At 45.3% G+C, this 20,682-nt stretch overlaps 1 protein-coding gene across 1 annotated transcript in view; it reads left to right on the forward strand.

Moving 5' to 3' along the window:
* LOC123499582 overlaps positions 1-20,578 on the forward strand; it is a 109,537-nt gene extending 88,959 nt beyond the window's left edge. The window contains 10 exon segments of the mRNA XM_045247765.1: positions 302-409; positions 2,177-2,338; positions 3,204-3,680; positions 3,683-3,891; positions 9,289-9,407; positions 11,952-12,097; positions 12,391-12,559; positions 14,214-14,404; positions 16,662-16,814; positions 17,243-20,578. Of these exon segments, the coding sequence (XP_045103700.1) occupies positions 302-409; positions 2,177-2,338; positions 3,204-3,680; positions 3,683-3,891; positions 9,289-9,407; positions 11,952-12,097; positions 12,391-12,559; positions 14,214-14,404; positions 16,662-16,814; positions 17,243-17,368 (1,860 nt within the window). The 3' untranslated portion in view covers positions 17,369-20,578.
* Positions 20,579-20,682: the final 104 nt, after the last annotated feature.

Here is a 20,682-nt window from a genome sequence, read left to right on the forward strand (position 1 = left end):
GGGATGACTCGCTGACACCAACGTATATAAAAAAAAACCCTAAAAAAAGAGGTGTGAACTGTAGAAATATGTATAAAAGAATATCCCCGACACTGTCCGGTATTGCTTTAGTCTGTACTGGGGACTGGGAGGGGGAGGAGGTGAGGGAAGACTAGCTGGTGAACTGGTGAACTAGCTACCTTCCCACATACCACACCTCCCCAACACACCCCAACCCTTCTCCCTTTCCGCTGACGTGCACTGCTTGCTTGACCCCATCCTCCCTTCCCCCCACCCTGCTCCGCCCCGCCTGTGTCTGCAGCCCCCCCGCAAGCCTGGCCTGTGCACCATAGACCCGGATATATCAGACACCGACACGTCAGACCCAGGCACATCAGAGGGGGATAAGGCCAACACTGTGGAGAGGAAGGTAGGTGTGGTGGTGGTGGTGGTGGTGTTATGTTGGTTTGTTGGGCTCCTGTAGTGGTGTTGGTGGTGGTGGTGGTCTTGGTAGTAGTAGTAGTGGTGGTTTGAGGGTGTTTTGAAAGGTTATGGTAGTTGTAGTAGAAGTAGTAGTAGTAGTAACAGTAGTAGTAGTGATGGTGGTGGTGGTGGTGGTGGTACTAATATGATAATTTTAGATTTAATTGTTAGTTGTAATTCTTAGTCAGTTTTCTTTGATGCAGGTAACTTTTTTTTATTTACTTCATGGCATTGTGGTGTCTCTTAATTAGTAATGATGGTGGTGAGGGAATGAAGGTGTGTTAGTGATAGTGGCAGTGATGGTGGTGATGATAGGTGGAGGTTGATTGATGTTTGTTGAGGGTTGTGGTGGAGTTAACCAGGTAGTATTCATTGTAGCAGCACCACTGAGGCATTCTTCACACTGGTGCGGTACAGGGAGTGAGTGGAAGTGGTTTTAGTAGGAAAAACATGAATCATTTTTTTCAGTAGGAGACAAATGGGGAAGCCAATCCATAGACACTTAGACTAACAAAATTGAAACATGTCTTATATTTCAACTCTTAATAATCAGCTTCTGGTGGAGGAAGAACAGGGTAACAGACACACATTGAAAAGGTAACTCAAACTGACTGGAAGGAGGAATGTTGGGAAAAAAAAAAACTTTCACACCTTAAGAGAAAGAATCAGATAGCAAAAAATCCACGTAGAGAAAACTGAATAGCATTATATTTCACCTCACACACCTTAACCCCTTCAGTACCATAACGTGTTTCCATATTCATTCTGTTTACAATTTGGTGATACTATACATCTTCAGAAACTTATGGTGGGGGGATTAAGATAGTGAAGACTGTGGCCATTACTCTTCTGACCTCCATAGACCCTTCCTGATGTCAATAAAATGGTTTAATCCTACACAAATCTCAAGGTAAAAATGTGTTCCAGTACTGAAGGAGTTAGGAGAGAGAGAATCAAACAAAAATCCATATATAGAAAAGTAGATAGCATTATATTGTCTTAGCCATTATGAAAACCCTCTCAAATATTAACAAAAGAGAATAAAATAAAACATAACAGCTTTTTGTTGTCTCACCATTAGTCTATGCTACTTTTTGATCATGTAGTGCTTGTGAAGAGGTACACTGTGGTAGACTGGCAGGCTGTGTTAGGCTGTGGTGTCTGCAGTATTAACAAGAGGTAGATGCTGGTGCTGTTATTGTTGTTATCACTGCAGTCGGTGCTTGTGGTAACGCTGAAGGTCTAATGTGGTGTTTGGTCTTTGTTCAGTGGGTTGCTTGTTAACACTCAGGATTCAAGGTGGTTTGGTGTGTGTGTGTGTGTGTGTGTGTGTGTGTGTGTGTGTGTGTGTGTGAGTGAGTGAGTGAGTGAGTGAGTGAGTGAGTGAGTGAGTGAGAGAGAGAGAGAGAGAGAGAGAGAGAGAGAGAGAGAGAGAGAGAGAGAGAGAGAGAGAGAGAGAGAGAGAGAGAGAGAGAGAGAGAGAGAGAGAGAGAGTGAGAGGCTTGAGAGAGAGAGAGAAAGAAGTGAATAAGAAGTGAATAAGAAGTGAAATGAAGAAAAAATTAAGCTTGTTATGAAATTGGAAATAGAAGGTGTGTGTGTGTGTGTGTGTGTGTGTGTGTGTGTGTGTGTGTGTGTGTGTGTGTGTGTGTGTGTGTGTGTGTGTGTGTGTGTGTGTGTGTCCAAGAGGTGCAGCTGGTTCCATGGTCCACAGCTGCCTGTCAAGGAGGAGCTGGACGAAGCTGTACCACCCCATGAACTGCTTGATGTGTCCGCCAGTCGAGCCAAGGGGGAGCTGGCCTCTCGCGGCGGCCTGGCCAACCGACACCTGCCCTCCCTCAAGAAGACCACCAGTATGAGCAGTGCCAGCAGCCAGGTCAGTGCCACACCCACCACTAACGAGATAGTAAAGATTTGGTGCCATATTCTGAAACGCTTTGCTCTCTCACTGTCGCACTTGAAGATACTTGTGTTTTTAGCTCCTTCAGTACTAGGACGCATTTCCACTATGAGTTTTGGGTGTGATTAGACGATTTTATTTATGTTAGGAAGGATCTATGAAGGTCAGAAGATTAATGGCCACAGTCTTCACTATTTTAATCCCCCATAAGTTTCTGAATCATGGTGCTGAAGACATTAAGGGTATTTTTATGGTTCTGGTGGTAGATTGGCAAGATTTCTAGTGTATTATAAGGAAAAACTGTCTTGAAAATTTGGCTAATTGTCTCTATTCGTGTTTTTAAGAGTATTTTTATGGTTCTGGTTGTAGATTGGCAAGATTTCTGGTTTATTAAAAAGAGAAACTGTCTAGAAAACCCCGCTAGTTGTCTCTGTGGCTTTGGAAAAATGTCATAGTGAGAGGGGAAGGCATTTCTGAATACAGGCTTTGGTGTCATTACTATATTGATCGTTATTAAAGTTTTCTAGAATGTTTCCCTGTTTTCTTTTTATTGTTTGACCAGGTTTTTGCATCATTAGTTGAAAAATATTGTGAGAACTATTTTGACTACTAAGGTTTTCAAGAATGTTTCCCTTTTTTATATAGTTCAAGCAGGAAAGACAACCCTTCGCCCTCCTTAAGTCCTTCTTGTTCCTCCAGTCCCTCCTTTATCTTTCCTCTGATCTCTCCTCACTACCAAGTCTCCTATTGTTCTTCAGTCTTCCTCTTATCTCTCCACCCACTCCTCTCTCCCCAATCCCCCCCACCCTCCAGACTGACCCACCTCCCCACACCCCGACAGGACCAGAGTTTGGATGAGAGCAGCCTGGACGATGACCTCCCAGAAGCCCTCAAACAACAGCAACAGCAACAGCAGCAGCAACAGCAATCGTTCCTGCAGCAGCACCCAGCGGAGCATCACCACCACCATCACCACCACCACCAGGAGGATCACAGCAGCAGGAGGTCAGCAGTGATGGCAGCAGACAACCCCCCCCTGCTGCAGGACACCCCTCTCACCCACCACCCCCCTACCCATGCCCCTGCCTCATCCCCCAGTAGTGGTGCAGTCCCCCCTACCAAAGTCACACACCAACCCCCACCCCCATCCTACTCCCAGGCCACCATGGGGGGTGTTGGGGGTGTGGCCATGGGTGCACACCTCCCACCACATCACCACCACCCCACCCCACCCCACCATACCACCCACCCCCAGCACAGCAGTTCCCACAGCCCCCTAGACAGCCCCTCATGCCCCCACACCCTCTCAGCCAGTCCACCCCCCGGGGCAGTGGGGTCTTTGAGGGTGCCGCTCCCCCCCATGACTCCCGCCCCGAGATCCCGTACCGCCACCCGCCCCCCGTGGCGCGCGTCCTGCCGGTGAACAGGGCCGAGATATCAGAATCGTCGAGTCTGGCAGCCCACCTGGCCAGCCGCACCCCACAGCAGCACAGCCTCGCCGAGCAGCTCAAGGCACTGCTGGCCGAGAGGTGAGGCACACACACACACACACACACACACTTGTATACATCTCACAATTACATGGATAACTCTATATCCATCACACACACACACACACACACAGCTGTGGGACCTGATGGGGTATCAGGATGGATTTTAAGAGAATGCAGGGAGCAATTGGCAGAAAAAGTTTGTGAAGTAATTGATGCCTCATTAAGGGAAGGCGTAGTGCCCCAAGACTGGAAAAGAGCTAACATTGTCCCAATCTATAAATCAGGTAACAAGAGAGACCCATTGAACTATAGACCAGTGTCACTTACAAGTGTGGTAGCTAAGATGTGTGAGAGGGTGGTGAAGACTAGATGGACAGACTTCTTGGAGAAAAATGACATACTTTGTGAGTGTCAATTTGGTTTTAGGAAAGGGCGTTCATGCACGACAAACCTGATATGTTACTATTCGAGGGTGATAGATGTAATACAGGAAAGAGATGGTTGGGCTGATGGAATATATCTGGATTTAAAAAAGGCCTTTGATAAGGTACCACACCAGAGACTGATCTGGAAACTTGAAATGGTAGGAGGAGTGCATGGCAGTTTACTAAAATGGATGGAAGACTTTTGGTAGGAAGAGAAATGAGAACAATAATTAAGGACAGACCATCAGAATGGGGATTGGTGGAGAGTGGAGTTCCACAGGGATCAGTGTTGGCACCAGTAATGTTCGCAGTCTACATAAATGACATGGTGGATGGGGTGTCCAGTTATGTGAGCCTATTTGCAGACGATGCAAAATTGTTACGAAAAGTGAGATGTGACAAAGATTGCGAACTACTCCAGGAAGACTTGGACAGAATATGGAAATGGAGCTGTACATGGCAAATGGAGTTCAACACGACAAAATGCAAGAAAATAGAGTTTGGCAAGAGTGAAAGAAGAATCAGGAGTATGTACAAGATAGGAAATGAAGACATAAAACCAGTCATGAAGAAAAAGACCTTGGGGTGACAATTACCAATGACCTATCGCCAGAGAGACATATAAACAAAATAATTGGAGAAGTATTGAACTTATTGAGGAACATAAGAGTGGCGTTCAGATATCTAGATGAAGAAATGATGAAGAAAATAATTACTGCAATGATAAGACCGAGGCTTGAATATGCAACAATACAGTGGGCTCGAACTTAAAGAAACACATAAGGAAACTAGAGAAAGTACAGAGGGCTGCAACGAAAATGGTGCCTGACTTAAGAGATTTGACTTATGAAGACAGACTGAAAAGAATGCAACTTCCAACCCTGGAAAACAGAAGAGAAAGGGGAGACCTGATAGCAATATACAGAGTGATGATTGGCATGGAAAAATGGATAGGGAAGATCTGTGTATGTGGAATGGAAGAATGTCGAGAGGGCATGGGAAAAAACTAAAATGGCCACTTATAGGAGAGATGTGAAAAATATAGCTTCCTCATAGAAGGGTGGAAGCATGGAATAGTTTAGACGTGGAAGTGGTCAACGCAAGGAATATTCATGATTTTAAGAAAAAGCTGGACATTAATAGATATGGAGACGGGACAACACGAGCATAGCTCTTTTCCCGTATGTTACAATTAGGTAAATACAATTAGGTAAATACACACACACACACACACACACACACACACACACACACACACACACACACACACACACACACACACACACACACACACCAGGCTGAGATATCCCAAACAAAGAAGCCAAAGCAGAAGTTTCAATAGTTGATGAGGCAAAGATTGATGTGCAGTTAGAACACAATTTAGCTTTACTAATATTTGTAGGAATGAAAAAGAGAGACAGAGAAATATTTGTAGGAATGAAAAAAGAGAGAGAGAAATATTTGAGAGTAAGAAAGGAAGGAAGGAAGAGTAGAAAAATGAGGGAGAGGAAAGGAGAGATAAAGAAAATGATGAAAGGAGAAATAAAGAAAAATATGAGAAGAAAAAGTAAGGAAAAATTAGAAAAAGACGAAGTAAAAGAGAAGGAAATCGTACAAAAAAAATGAAAAAAGAAGAAAAGCAAGCAAAGAACATCTGTACCATAAATCTCACCTGTGTTCACCTGATAGTAATTTTCCTCACCTGTTTTATTGAGTCACTTTACCCACAATGCAGTGTACAGGTGTGGCCCGTGGCTGTCCAAAACGAGCACAGGTAACGCAATCCCCAGAGCACCCATTCCCTCCCTCCCATTCCTAACTCCCCACCACTAGATCCCTCCCTCCCTCCCTCCCTCCTTCCCTCCCTCCCTCCCTTTATTTTGCATCCAATCCCCTTCCCAGTGAAATCTGTGCATGTGTGGGTGTTTGTGTGTTTCTGGGGTGAGTCTTGTGTTGTGGGACCATGTATGTATTATGAAGCACTTTTGCAACACCTTCACTACTTTCCAAAGGCTCCAGTTGAAGTGACATGGGTTTTCAGGATGTTTTTATGGTTCCAGAGACAGATTAACAAGATTTCTACATTATTAACTAGAGAAACAGTGACACAAGTTTTTAGGGTGTTTTTATGGTTCCAGGGACAGATTAAGAAGGTTTTTGCATTGTTAACTAGAGAAACAGTGACACAAGCTTTTAGGGTGTTTTTATGGTTCCAGGGACAGATTAACAAGATTTCTACTTTATTAACTGGAGAAACAGTCTCAAGAACCCAGCTAATTGTCTCTGTAGCCTTTGAAAACAGTCTTGTTGAGGGACCATAGCATTTTTCAAGGATGCCTTTAGGATTCTAATGAGAGCGTAACAAAATTTCTACATTATTAACAGAAGAAACAGCCTTGAAAACTCTGCTAATCATCTCTGTGGCCTTTGAAAACAGACCATCGCATTTTTCAAGGATGTTTTTACGGTTCTAGTGAGAGATTAACAAAATTTCTACATCATTAACAGAAAAAACACCCTTGAGAACTCAGCTAATCATCTCTGTGGCCTTTGAAAATAGTCATGGTGAGAGAGGGAAGCGTTTCAGTGTTTCAGAATGATTTGAAACGAGTGACATGCTTTGGGATTTTGGCTTTTCAGATGTGGAGTGATGGGTTTAGGTGTGGAGTGTCCTGGGAATGGCTTTGGAGTGTGTGGAATGCTTGGAGAAATGGTGGAATGCCTGATGTGTATGTGTGTGTGTGTGAGTGTGAGTGTCTTATTTACTTTATTGCAGTATACGTGGCCAGTTATTAAGAAACGGCTGTGTATTCTGTATTCATCCATTTTTTCCTCTTCTTGATGTATTTGCCTTGCTCTTGTTATCTTTTCTCTGTAGTGCATCCATTTATCTTTTTTGTAGCGATAGTATAAACCTCCTGTATTTTATTTCCATCTCTGTTCCTGTATTTACCTAGTCTGCCTATTATGATGTATTTGCCTTGCTTTTTGTTACCTTTTCCTGTAGTGCATTTCATTTTGTTGTAGTTGCATTGTGAAGCTGCAGTGTAATGTTTCTGTACCTGTTTTTGATCCATTATTTCCCTCCTGATGTATTTCGTTTGCCTTCTTTCTGTTATCTTTTCCTCTGCTGCGTTTAATTTACTTTGCTGTATGTAGTTGCACTGTAAACCTTCTATATTGTGTTCCTGTTTATTTTTTTATTTTTTCTGTATTTCATCCATTTTTTTTTTTTTCTGTTTATTTCATCCTTTCTGTCAACGTAAACTCCTTGTACTGTTCATTTTTCATCTTGTGTATTGCTCTTTTTGTAGACGTTCTATGGCAAAGTACTAGTTTCTGTTATTGCAAACCTCTTCCCTGTCCCACCATTTCTTGTGTTCCAGCCTCACTATCTCTGTAATACTAGATACTTCCCATCTTTGTCTGTGTGTCTGTACGTGTGTGTGGGATAGATGAGTATGTATTCCCTGTCACAATAAAGACCTCATCCTCTCCCTGATATAGTGTAAATAGCATCCCTGCCTCTCCCTCCCCTGCCCTCAGCCCTTAACCATCCTGTAAACACACCCCATTCAACCTCACCGACCCTTGTAAATATTTGTAGTGGCTCCCAGTGGCCATGTAAATACAGCACTGCCAGCCATCCCGAGGTGCAGGGTGTGTGGTGTGTCTGCCGCCCACACACCACACACGCACCACGCCATCCCTTCACCACCACAGCCAGAAGGGAATATTGCACTTCAACCCTTGCAAAACATAAAGAAACCAATGACTGCTGCAAAGAATGTCCCTGTGGTAAAGAAATTAATTAAAGGAGAGAGAAAGAGAGAGAGAGAGAGATGAAAAAATGATTGGTGTTGATGGTAATGATGATTCACTGCACATTGACTCAGCATGCACTCCACATCTTCTTGTCTCACACCCTTGACAACTGGCCCAGCACACACTCACTGCTTTCCCTGTGCTGGCGAGGAGCAGGAGTCTCGTGTACATAGTATGTGTGGCAAGGACCCGTACAGTTGCCCTTGTAGTGTTTGGGTTCATGCAGGAGGCAGGTGGTTGTGGCAATGGGTTATGTATCACCTAGATTGAGATGAGTGGAAGTATGTAGGTGTGTTTTGTAAAGGGGAAGAAGTCAGTGCTGTGTCTGGCTGCTTACTGCTTCCTTGTATTGTGTTAAGTATTGTGAAGCCACTGTTTGTCATATTGTAGAACCTTCACTAAAGAACTACAACTCACTGCCACAACACCCTGCCTCTTGCCACTGTGCGTAGTGTTTGTACAGAGCAAGAGAAGGAAGGGAGAGGGAGGAGGAGGAGAAGGTTGTCTTGTTTTCCCTCCCTCCTTCCCTCCCAAGTGTTCCTATAGTCTCTTGGGTAGAGTGAAGCAAACACTAGAGAAAGGTCTTGCCTGTTTGGTTTGAGTTTTGTGGTGTGCCGCTGTGCAAGACTGTCACCATGTCACTCACATCTCTTTCCTCCCGTGTGGCGTCAACCTTCCCGAATGACTGAGTGATGAGTGGTGTGTGGCATTCAGTTTGCTCAGAACCTTGCCTTTGTTGTGTTCATAAAGCCTTTCTGTCAACTTAAATGTCCAAAATAACTTAAAGGTTGTGCTCATAAATTGTTAAGGATTCCAATTTCCATAAATTTGTCATATAAACATACTGTGCTGTAAAAAGTTAGGGAGTCTTAAATGTGTGTGTGTGTGTGTGTGTGTGTGTGTGTGTGTGTGTGTGTGTGTGTGTTTTCCCTGCATACTAGTGTTTCAAGATATCACCACACTGCCACCTGCTTCATGAATACTGATCTCTCACTAATTGTACTACTACCACTACCACTTCTGCTTCTACTTCTACTTCTACTTCTACTCCTACTCCTACTTCTGCTAATACTACTGTCACCATCTCTTCTTGCCTGGCCCTCCAAACAAGCACACAGCCTCTCTCCTGCACCACACGCCCACAACTGCATCGCCTCACTCACCACAGCATTGGTAACGGCAGGGAGGTGGAGGGAGAGGGGCCCTCCCCACGCCTGGACCGCGACGTCAGCCCCAGCAAGCGTTCCCCCACCAGCCTGATGGAAGATGTGCGGCAGGCAGTCATGCATGCAGACGTCTCCTGTGAGTGGGTCCTTGTGTTTGTGTTTGGTGTATGAGAGAGAGAGAGAGAGAGAGAGACTTGGAATTTACAGGTTTGTAGTAAAAGGGTCGTAATGGAAGCTGGGAGGAAGTAAGGGGGACAAGTGTGTGTGTGTGTGTGTGTGTGTGTGTGTGTGTGTGTGTGTGTGTGTGTGTGTGTGTTTTGTGTCAAGTGGGTAGAGAAATGAGTTGGGTGCCTCTAATAATGTGTGATTGTGTGTGATTGTGTTGCCTGACCCGCCAGCACCACTAACAGCAGGAGCAGTACTGTTCAGGTCAGGGACACTCACAGGTCAGGGTGGGTGTTGAAAGAAGGAAGCTGTTATTAATTCCTAGGTCATCAAAGCTTTTTAGTGAATGCATTGAACTCTGCAAAGTTGGTCTGTAATTGTGCTTTGTTGATTAAATGATTAGTATTTTTACTTTACAAGACATTTGATTGATTCTCTGCTTTTTGAGTTAGAGTAGTGTTAGAACTGTTGAGTTGTCAGTGCCTCTCCTCCTCCACTCAGGAGTCAACAATGATACAATATTGTTTGAGTAATTCCTGCTTTCTTTACTCATGACTTCAATTGTTTTATTGTTATTGTCAATAATGTACATCTTACTGCTTACCAGGAAGCAAAACGTCAAGTATCACGACACAAAGCTTGTTGCTGTAAATATAAATGATTTCATGACAGTTCCTGGTAAACAGTCTTATATTGCTTGTTTGCTGTTTTGTTTGCATTGAGGGAGAGAAGAGCCTTCACCACCACCACCACTGCCACCACCACCACTTCTACTACCACCACCTGCACCTCCCCTCCCTGTCCTCCCCACTCACTGCCTTCCTCCCCTGGACTGAAAGACCCCCTGCCCTGGTGCCATGCCTGCATGACCTTGGCAGCAGTGTGTAGTGTAGTGACAGAGTGGCGCTCCCCACCACCTTTACCCCATCCCTGCCCCCCGATCCCTCCGTAACACTGCTCCCTTCATTACTTTGTAGCCTCAGTAGGAGACTTGTGGCTGCTCTCACTCTTGTTGTGTAGTTGTGGTAATCCTTCCCTGTAAAGTGTTGTGTTGTCTGTAGGATTACTCTTGTAGCATAAGTAGTCAGTAAGATTCCTTTTTACTGTAGGATATTGTGGGATTTCAACATGCCTGAAGCTACAGTACGGTTAGTTACAGTTTGAAAGTGTCTGCCGCCAGATGTCAGCCGTGCAGTCAGGATTTATGTTGGTTAGTGTACATAGTGTTGCTGACTGGCTCAACGTTGGACTGTTGGAGGCGGTCAGTTTGAAATCAGAGTTGTGACAGGAGTGTGTGACTCCTGGCCATGAGGTTGACTTATGCCACTCAAACTGTCCAAGATGGTGCAGTCAGGTTAGAGATATACGCCAAGTCTGTGTGGCTTGTACAGTCATGTCATGGGTATTTGCTGTGGTCCTGTGGTCTGAGTGGCAGGGCATTACAGGAGCAACATGCTTTGTTGTGGGAAGTCAGATACAGTAGTTGCAGCAGTGATGAATATCTCTCTGGTGCTGACAGCCATGATAGAGTCCTTGTGCACTCAGGCAGCAGCAGCAGCAGCAGCAGGGTTCCCTGGGCTGCTTGGTGGCAGACATAGTAGTACAGGAGGGTGAGCCAGTGTTAGGTGGGCAGTGTGAGGACTTGTTCTTTAAGGTTTTGGAATTCTGTTACTTCTGTTCTGTGCCTTCATCACTCTGTATGTTCAGTGTTCCCTTTAGTGTGTTGTCAGTAAATACAAATCCTAAAATTTGTCAAAAGACTAAATTGTGTGCTGAAAAATGTTAAGTATCTAAAATTTCCACATTTCTTTGTCCTAAAGAAATGTAAACAAATCATTTATAACCTAAAAAAATATTTTGATTAGCAAAAAAAGAGACCAGTCATAAACAAAACACTCCCTGGTTCTTGTTAGACAACATTGAATGTGACACACACACACACACACACACACACACACACACACACACACACACACACACACACACACACACACACACACACACACACACACACGGTAGCTCAGTGGTTAGAGCGCTGGCTTCACAAGCCAGAGGACCGGGGTTCGATTCCCCGGCCGGGTGGAGATATTTGGTTGTGTCTCCTTTCACGTGTAGCCCCTGTTCACCTAGAAGTGAATTTACGGGATGTAAATCGAGGAGTTGTGACCTTGTTGTCCCGGTATGTGATGTGTACCTGGTCTCAGGCCTATCCGAAGATCGGAAATAATGAGCTCTGAGCTCATTCCATAGGGTAACGTCTGGCTGTCTTGTCAGAGACTGCAGCAGATCAAACAGTGAAAACACACACACACACAAAACACACACACACACACACACACACACACACACACACACACACACACACACACACACACACACACACCTAGAGTTGTGTCCCAACCCTCCAGCCCAGTGCAGGTGAGGGATCCTGCACACCCTTGGCCTGGAGGTTCCCCTAAGGTGGCGGTGGTGGTGGTGGTGGTGACAGAGCCGGCTCTCTCTCTCTCTCTTGCAGTGGGTAAGAAGCCTCATATAAGCGGTCCCTTGTATGTGTCGTCAACAGCCCATCACCTGGTGAGTCCAGGGCACCACCAGGTGGCCCCGCCCTCCGCCACGTCCCCACAGAGGTCACAGTCTGCCTTCTACACCCCCGTGAGTAAGGTCAGCACGGCGCAGGTCACAGGAGTTGCTTTGGTGTTGAAAGGGTTGAGTTGTACAGAGGTAAAGTGGTGAAGGTTTGCTAGGATTACAACAAAAACAACAAGCACTCCACATCACTCTTCATTTCACCACTACAGGCACACAGAGGCTGCCTTGGCACTGAGTCACACTGCAGTGAAGTGAACCAAACACTGGGAACACAACAACAGAAACAACAACACTCTTACTACTAAACCTCCACTCACCACTCCACTTCACCACTTCCCCATCACCACCCCTGCCTCCTCCACCAGGCCAGCCGAGAGTCACACCGAGAGGTCCCCAGTGGCGGCTCCCAGTCCCCCAAGCTGGGCCGCGCTTCACCAGGTGCCTCGGTCAGCCCCAACCCAGCAGGTGGTGTGGTGCTACTGAGTCAGCGCTCCCTTGACAGCTCCAGCACTCCCTCACACAAGGGATCCACAGGTGAGGCAGAGGAGAGGAGAGTGGTGGGTGAGGGAGAGGAGGGACTGAGGAATGAAAGGAAACTGTAATGAGGGAAAGATGAAGGAATGTAGAGTGAGAGGAGGAACTGAGAGAAGAATCAGTGACAGAACAGACAGGAATGGAAGAGGAAAGAGCAATAAGGAAAAGATGGAGAAATGTAGAGAGAGGAGCAACTAAGAGGAGAATTAAAGACAGAATAGACAAAGGAATAGGAGAGGAGAGAGTAATGAGGGAAGGTAGGGAAAATTAGAAGGAAGTGAGAAGAGAGTTAAAGAGAGGACAAAATGAGAGAAGTGGAAGAGAAAACAGTAATGAAGGAAGGATGGGAGAGGAGGATCTGAAAGGAATGGGTAGAAGATGGATTAACAGGAGGAGAAAAGTGTTGGGGAAGGGAGATAGGGAGAGAGATAGAAAGCAGAGAATAGACAAGAAACACAGTGTAAATTTGAATGATGAGATAGAGAAGGGAAGAAGAGAATGAGGGAATGATGAGAAGGGTTTTACATGTGAGAAAGAGAAAACGAGATGATTTAAAGAAAGGAAGGTGATTTGGTTGTTTTGAGTGCTGTAGGATGACATGTGTGTGTGTGTGTGTGTGTGTGTGTGTGTGTGTGTGTGTGTGTGTGTGTGTGTGTGTGTGTGTGTGTCTGTCATAAATTCTCTATCATTCACTAGTTAGTATGATAATTGTGTATACATGAGCCAAAATTTCAGTGTCAGTGTCCCCTCTACACACAAGCAGGTCAGCCCCACCTTAGGTCATGTCAGCTGAGTAACAAAATTGATGCTGCATAAACTGAACCTTAAAGAAAAGAAAAAAAACAAAGTAAAAATAACTGGAGACATTTTTGGTTCTGTTTAGTTTGTATTATTTTAGCGCCTGTTTTTTTCCCACTAGCCGTAGCCTTTATGTTGTTTTGCACCCTGGACTGGACCACTGATAGATATAAGACCGCTATTCCTCATTATGTTGGCCTTGTGTTGAGTTACTCCCCTTGACTAGTTCAATCTGGCATGTGCTTCTAAATGACAATTGGCCAAGAGTCAGTCCCTTGCCCTGGTGGGGAGGGGGCCACAGCAGCACTCCCCCTCCCTCACCTCAAGCCGGTGCCAAAGTGATTCTCTGCAGGCAACTTTCCACCACCACCACCACCACCACCACCAGCAGGACATGTACAGTACAGGAGGAACTGCCATTATGTAGCCTGAGGAATGAGGGATGTTGTCTCAGAGCAAGGAGAGATGGATTAATGTGTTTGTCAAGGTGGTGCGTTGGAATTAAAAACTTGGATGCCTCTCAGTATTAATGGTTGTAACAGAGTAAGACACAGTAGACAGTGCAGTGCAGCAGACAGAGTCAATGAGTTTTGTTGTGGAGTGAGAGTAATGACTGGCAGTGTTGACTGTGCACTGAGGTGTTGGCAGAACAGGAGAGGTAAAGACTGTTGTGTCTTGCAACCATCAGTAGGGAGCCATGGAATGGAGTGGAGTGGAAGGTGAGGGCCAAGAAGTGGGTGGTGTGAGTGAAGGCAGACCAGACACACACGTTGAGTGCCTCGGCAGAGAATCACTTGGTGGCCGGCTTGGAGTTGTAGGTGTGTGGTGCCCCGGCTTGACCTCATGACCATGCCAGGTGTAGACGCCAGCAGCGGGGAGCTGAGCAGCGGTCCCGCCTCCCTGGGCTCGGGGGATGAGGGGTCGGGGGCCTCGCTTGGCTCCCAGACCTCCCTCACCCACCCTCAGCCGCCCCCGCCTACCGAGCACCGCTCCAAGCGCTCCCACATGTGGCAGACTGCCCCTGTGGTGGACTGGACCAAGGAGCAGGTACAGTGACTGCCAGACTAGCCAGCAGGGGTAGCTCCAGTGGTGACAGGGTGTAGGTATAGCATCAGCAGTGGTGCTGGCAGTGTGAGGAGTGAGGGCTTGTAGGAATACTGTAGTAGTGGTGGTGGTGGTGGTGGTGATGGTGTTGGCAGCATGAGCCTTCAGTCTGTGTGGCGAGGAATGCAGTGCATTTGTGAGCAGAGAGGAGGAGAATAGGAAGAAGTGGCAAGAGTGTGGTTAGTGTTGGGAGTAAGACTAAACATGGATGAAAGACCACATATATAATTACTAACAGCAAGCAGTAGCAGTCAGCATGCCTGTGTTGCCTCTGTCACCTGTCTTCTGTCCAAGGTAAGTGTCTTATAACTTGTAAGCAAGCCAGTAGCCCTTGCCTTTTCTTTGCATGACTCTGAGTTATTTGAGATGTGACAGCATGAGGAAGGGACAGCATATGGCCAGCCTGTCTGCTGGTGTGTGGCTCGCCAGGACAGCAGCACACCACTACCAACAGGAGGCAGGCTGGCTGGGTCCTCACTCCTGGGTGCTGCTGCTGATTACAGGATTGATTTAGCAATAATTTTGTATTGTGGTGCCATGGAAAGCACAGGAAGCATCAACACAAGGTCTGGTAAAGGTGTCTGCCGCACCTCACGCAGGAAATACATGTACACAAGCATCACTGAAATGTTTACTCTTTAACACATCAAATGCTTACAATTTTTTTTACTTAATGTAAATGCATTCATCTTTTGGGGCCTTGTGTGTGGTGGTGGTGGTGGTGGTGGTGTGTGTCTGGCTGGGTGTTTTCAGGCTGACATGACAAGTTAGGCAAGACTCATGCAGCACCTCAAGCTTCGTTGCTTCAGGTACGGGCCAATACTTGCTTTGTTTTCACCATTCGCTGCATCATTTTATGTGTTTCACTCAGGTAAGATTTTGTGCTTCCATTTTTCTGCTCATTTTTTGTGGCAGCATCTTAGATTTTGTTTTTTTTTTTACTTTTCTCAATCTTTCTTGGCTCTTTTTGTGGCTGCAGGTAGCAGACTTTTTAATTGCTGTCTTTAATGATTTGTGTCAGTGTGCACCTACACACACCCAAGGAGTGCCACTCAGGACACTTGGGGGTGCCAGGAGTCTTGCCTTCTGACAGTGCATTACAGTGACTGGCCTCACCTCACACTGATGCAGAGCACAGCAGTGTTGTGTCAAGACTGTGAAAACAATCAGATTTTTTCACCATCAATAAAACATTTCATCACTAATCCTCATTGGAAAGAAAGAGCTAAACATCATTCATGTGTCTTGTATCGTTGTCACTTGATAGAAATCTTAACCTAGGTTAAGTGCCAATTAATGAGTAACTCACTAAATGGCAAAATTAACAAATTAAATATTTTGCTTACTAATTACAAGCATACTAATCATGAGCAATGCAGCACAATAATCTCTAACCACACAAACAACAAAGCAACTAACTAAGGAGCAACAGCCCAGTCAACGTAGATATAGATGATGTGTTCAGCTTAGTTTTCCATTACTTAACTGTGTACAGGAGGTTCACCTGTTGGTGATGTGTGGCAGGGGAGGAGGGAGGCTGTTCAGGAGATGTGGTGTGTGGAGGGCACCTGCTGACTTTTACCACCACATTACTGTCCTGCCACAAAGCAAAGGTACTCCAGAGGAACTGGAATGGCCAAGGTGCAGATCATTCATTTAAAATAATAACTTTTGTTACATATAATCCATAAGACCACACATATGTAGAAGTGTGTCTGGACAGCCTCCCTCCAGCCTCAGCACCTCTAGGTGGGTGAGTGGGTAAGCCTGGTAAGTGGCCGGCTGGCGAGTGTGTGGCCGGCCCAGCACTACCCGTGTGCTGCCTCTAGAAGTGCCTGGTAGTGTGACATTACTGCACTTATTTATGTCCCCCAATAACTACTTTTTGTCCTTTCACTCATTTGGCACTTGGTCTTCTTACTCTTAATTCAACACGCACTCCTCTCGTCCCTTCACTCACCCTTCATAATCCCTTCCACCAAATGTGCACTTCCTTCCCTCTTTCCTACACTCCTTCCATTCCTTCCTTCCTACAACACTCCAGACATATTACCAACCCTCACACCAACCACCAACACATCCTCACTCCTGCTGTCCCCTCACCCAGACCTTACCTCTAGCCCTTCACAAACACATGCACCACCCTCACTCTGCCTCACCCAACACCCCTCACCTCCTCACCATTGTCCCTGCCCCCTAGGTGAGTCAATGGCTGGTGGTGCAGGGCCTGGAGGGATGCGTGGCCAAGTTTCAAGACATGGCCATCACCGGTCCAAGGCTTCTCAACCTAGACGCCCGAGACCTCAAGAACCTCGGACTTCCTACCGATGATAAGAACAGGATCAAACGCAAGGTGAGTAGTGGCGGTGGTGGTGGTGGTGGTGGTGGTAGTGGCTCGGCAGGTCTGGTGTGGCTTGATGTCTTTGTAGTGTGCTTATATTGTACTGTTATATTGTGAAAGTTTTGTAATTTCTTGCTAGGGGTGAAAATTTGGTGGCATAAGACTGTGAATATTTGGGTGGAAACTTTAAGTGGAGATGAATATTTCGGTGGAGGAAGATACATTATTTATAAGTTAGCCAGTAGTAACTAAACCGTTAATCAGGAACAACAGTAATTACAGAGAAGTATTGATTACACAGCTTGTAATGTCACATCTCTTAATAGCAAAGTGTTATCATCTGTTTGTACACACACACCAGTTGTAGAAAGTAAGAGAACCACTTTTAGCAATAAGTACAACAAACACTACTGCTGTTCTAATGGTGGTGTGCCTTGCAGGTGAAGGAGCTGCGTCTGGCTGTGGAGAAGGAGAGGAAACAGATTGAGAAGGAAAAGAAGGGAAGAGAGAAGCTGCAGAAGAAGGCTGAGAAACTGGCAGAGAAAGCAGAACGCAAGAAGAAGTAAAGAACAACACAGAAAAAAGAGGAGAGAGAAACTGCAGGAGATGGATAAAGCAGAACACGAGAAATAAAAGATAGAACACGCAACAGAGAGAGAGACAGAAAAAGGAACCAACTCCACACCAGTAAGAAACAAACTGGTCAACTCAACATGTACGCATAGAAAAGCTACATGTGCGTGTATTTCTGGACCAAAATACTCCCCGGTGAGCTAGTTCCATGTGTGCGTGTGTACGTGGGGCGGACCAGAGCAGGAGTGTGGGGCAGGGCGGGGCAGTGAGTGGAGGCCCCAACCCTGAGGAGCCCTAAAAGAGGAGGACAGATTATAACGGTTAACATTCATTCCTCTTGTACCTTGTAGTTTTTCCCCCAAGTCTTCCCTAATGACCCTCTGTTGTCAGGCGCTTCCCAGGAGAGTCAGAGAGAGAGAGAGAGAGAGGATAAATGAGTTAGGTAAGCCAATATTATGTTTGAAAGACAGAAAGACAGAGAGGATGAATGAAATGAAATAGCCTAGAGAGAGAGTGAGAGAGTATGAATGGATGAATGAATAAGTTAATCCGATGAAACGGTCCTAATAGTGTTTTAAATAAGGAGAGTGAGAGTGAGTTTGAATGAATGAGTTAAAATTAATCCGATGAAACTGTCCTAGTAGAGTTTTAAGTAAGGAGAGAAAGAGAAAGAAAGTGAGAGAGCAAGCATGAATGAGTTAAAATTAATCCGACAAAATGGTCCCAGTGTTGTAAGTAAGACCCACCAAGACCCTCCAATGACAACCAAAACTCAAGAATAAGAAAAAATTGGTTGTGCGTGTGAGAAGTGACTTGTTGACAGAAGAAAACGGTAGAAAGTTGTGAAGAAAACGTGAGTGTGTGGTGAAGTGGAGGCCGGAATCACCACATAGAAAACAAGGACAGTAGTGGAATGTGGAGTGACTGGTGACTGAGTGTGGTGGAGAGGCCTGCCCTGGGTGACTGCCACGAGGAAGAAAACGGGATAACTGCTCAGTGTAAATAGCTACTAAGGACCACACACTCGGGGACCAATGGCGTGGCAGGTCAGGTCACAGAGAGGTCACCCGTTACTGGCCAACCAATCAGGAACAAGGTAGTGTAAGATAAAGTGGTCATGAAGAATCGTCTCTTCCGACCCCAGTGGCACTTCCAGGAGGCACTCAGAGGGGGATTTGAACTGTTGGCACTGTGGTGTGGTAATGTGGTGGTGTGGTGGTCTGCATTTAATTTAACCTGATGGTGGTGATTGTGACGAGTTGGTTGGATCATTCTGTGTGTGTGTGTGTGTGTGTGTTAAGAGGATGCAGTATTTCAACAGTATTTCATCACGTTTGATAAAACTACATGACACTGGACAAACAGGCAGCATGAGAGAGAGAGAGAGAGTGAGTTTGCTACCCTTTATTTCTAGTCTTTCTTCATTCTTTCTTATACCTTACTTAACATTCCTGAATTATCCTCCTTACTCACTCTCCCTACTTTCATTTTCCTTTATTGTCTCTCTCTCTCCTCTCCTCTCCTCTCTTCTTCTCACTTCCCTACCCTTTCCCTCACTCCTAACCCTTCTCTTACCCTTTATTCCCCTTCATTATCCCTCTCTTATTCCCTTTCATACCACCTCTCTTTCCTCCTCCCCCATCACCCTACTGTTCCCCAACCGATCCCCTCCAGCTGCCCCCCACCCTCCGAGTCGTGGCTATACTTTGTCCCACCAAGCGTGTCACAGTAATTGTGTCTCCTGAGGTCACCAGAACATGGGAACACTGCCACTCACTGATGCTTTCCCTCACTCATTGGTTTGTTGACTTACTCCTGCCCTTTCTTGAACTGTACTGGAAACTGAAGATTATTTGAGTTGGAATTGTGTGGTGTTTTGATTTTTGGGGTAGAATTGAATGTTAGCTGAAGTCTGCAATCAGTGAAAAATGTAATGGTATCTTGCTTAACTTTATTGGGTAGAAATTAATGTTTGCTGCAAGTTTCAAAAGATTAAGAGTAATTGAAACGTTTCTAGCAGTCGGCGAAAAGTATCACATCTTAACTTTTTTGGGAAGAAATGGGTGTTTACTGCAAATTCTAAAGCATTAGTTAAATTTTTTGTTTCTTACAGTCAACGAACAAGAAATTAACGTACAAAATAGGGATAAATCAAGTTGGAATGAGAGAGGACACCAGTCAGTTAGTGTTACCATGTCCTCGTGTCCTCAGGTGGCTGAATTACTGTGGCAGGTGTGGTGTGAGGAGCATAGGGCGCCGTCTTCCGCCTACCGCTGCTGTTAGGCGAGCAGAGTGGCTGTTAAGGTGTGTGTGGTGAGGATGGCTGGAACGAATACTCCCTCCCTCCCACTAGCTCTTCCTTCCTTCTTTCTCTTCGCTTTCCTCTCTTTGGTCATCTCCCATCTCTGTTTCTCTTCCATTCTCTCCTCATCCCTTGCTTTCCTACTGTTCCTTTTCCTTACTTTTTTCCTCTTCCTCTCTCCTTGCCCCTTTCCCTCTTCTCTCTCCTCATCCCTTTCGTCCTTTTCTCCCTCTCCCTCTCCCCATCCTTTTTCCTGCTTTTCTATCTCCTCATTGCTTTCCCTCCTCTCCCTTTCCTCTTCCCTCATCCTTTTCCCTCTTATCTCTGGTTTCTCCCTTCCTCTCTTTTTCTCTCTTTTTCACACCAATATTTTATCAATTGATTTTAGTAATGAATTAATCAGCTGTTTTAAAATGTTTTATATATTTTAAAAAAATTGTAACTTTTATATATAAACGTGAGTAATTTAAATTTTATGTGTAATTTATATCTAGTTTTATTTGCATGTTTGTCAGAGAGAGAGAGAGAGCAAGCCTGTAACACACACACACACACACACACACACTTAAGAAGAAGAAGAAGAAGAAGAAGAGGCAAGCAATTTAACCCCAAAACCCCCAAAATGACACTCGCCTTTCATTCCACCTCGTATTGACCCCCCAAGCCCCCCTACCCACACCCCAACACTGGTACCCCCCTCCCCCAATAACCCCAAGCCCCTATGATAGCCACACCGCCTCCCCACCTCTGCGCTAAGCTAAACCCCGTGGTACCCCTTCCCGGCCCCCTCCCCTTTACCTATATATTCCCCCTTTACCTGTACATACTGACAAGTAATTATCGAGTCTGTATATTTACCTGTGCTTTTGTAAAATAATGATAATAAAATGTTTAAAGTGGCTGTGTTTGTGTGTGACTTAATTCCCTGTTTGTTTGGTTAAGTGTGTTTTTACATGGGATCGTTTGTTTCTCTTTCTCGTCTTTATTTATTTATTTATTTATTTA

This window comes from Portunus trituberculatus, chromosome 8 (genome assembly GCF_017591435.1).
Source record: "Portunus trituberculatus isolate SZX2019 chromosome 8, ASM1759143v1, whole genome shotgun sequence".
Classification (NCBI taxonomy): Eukaryota; Metazoa; Arthropoda; class Malacostraca; order Decapoda; family Portunidae; genus Portunus; species Portunus trituberculatus.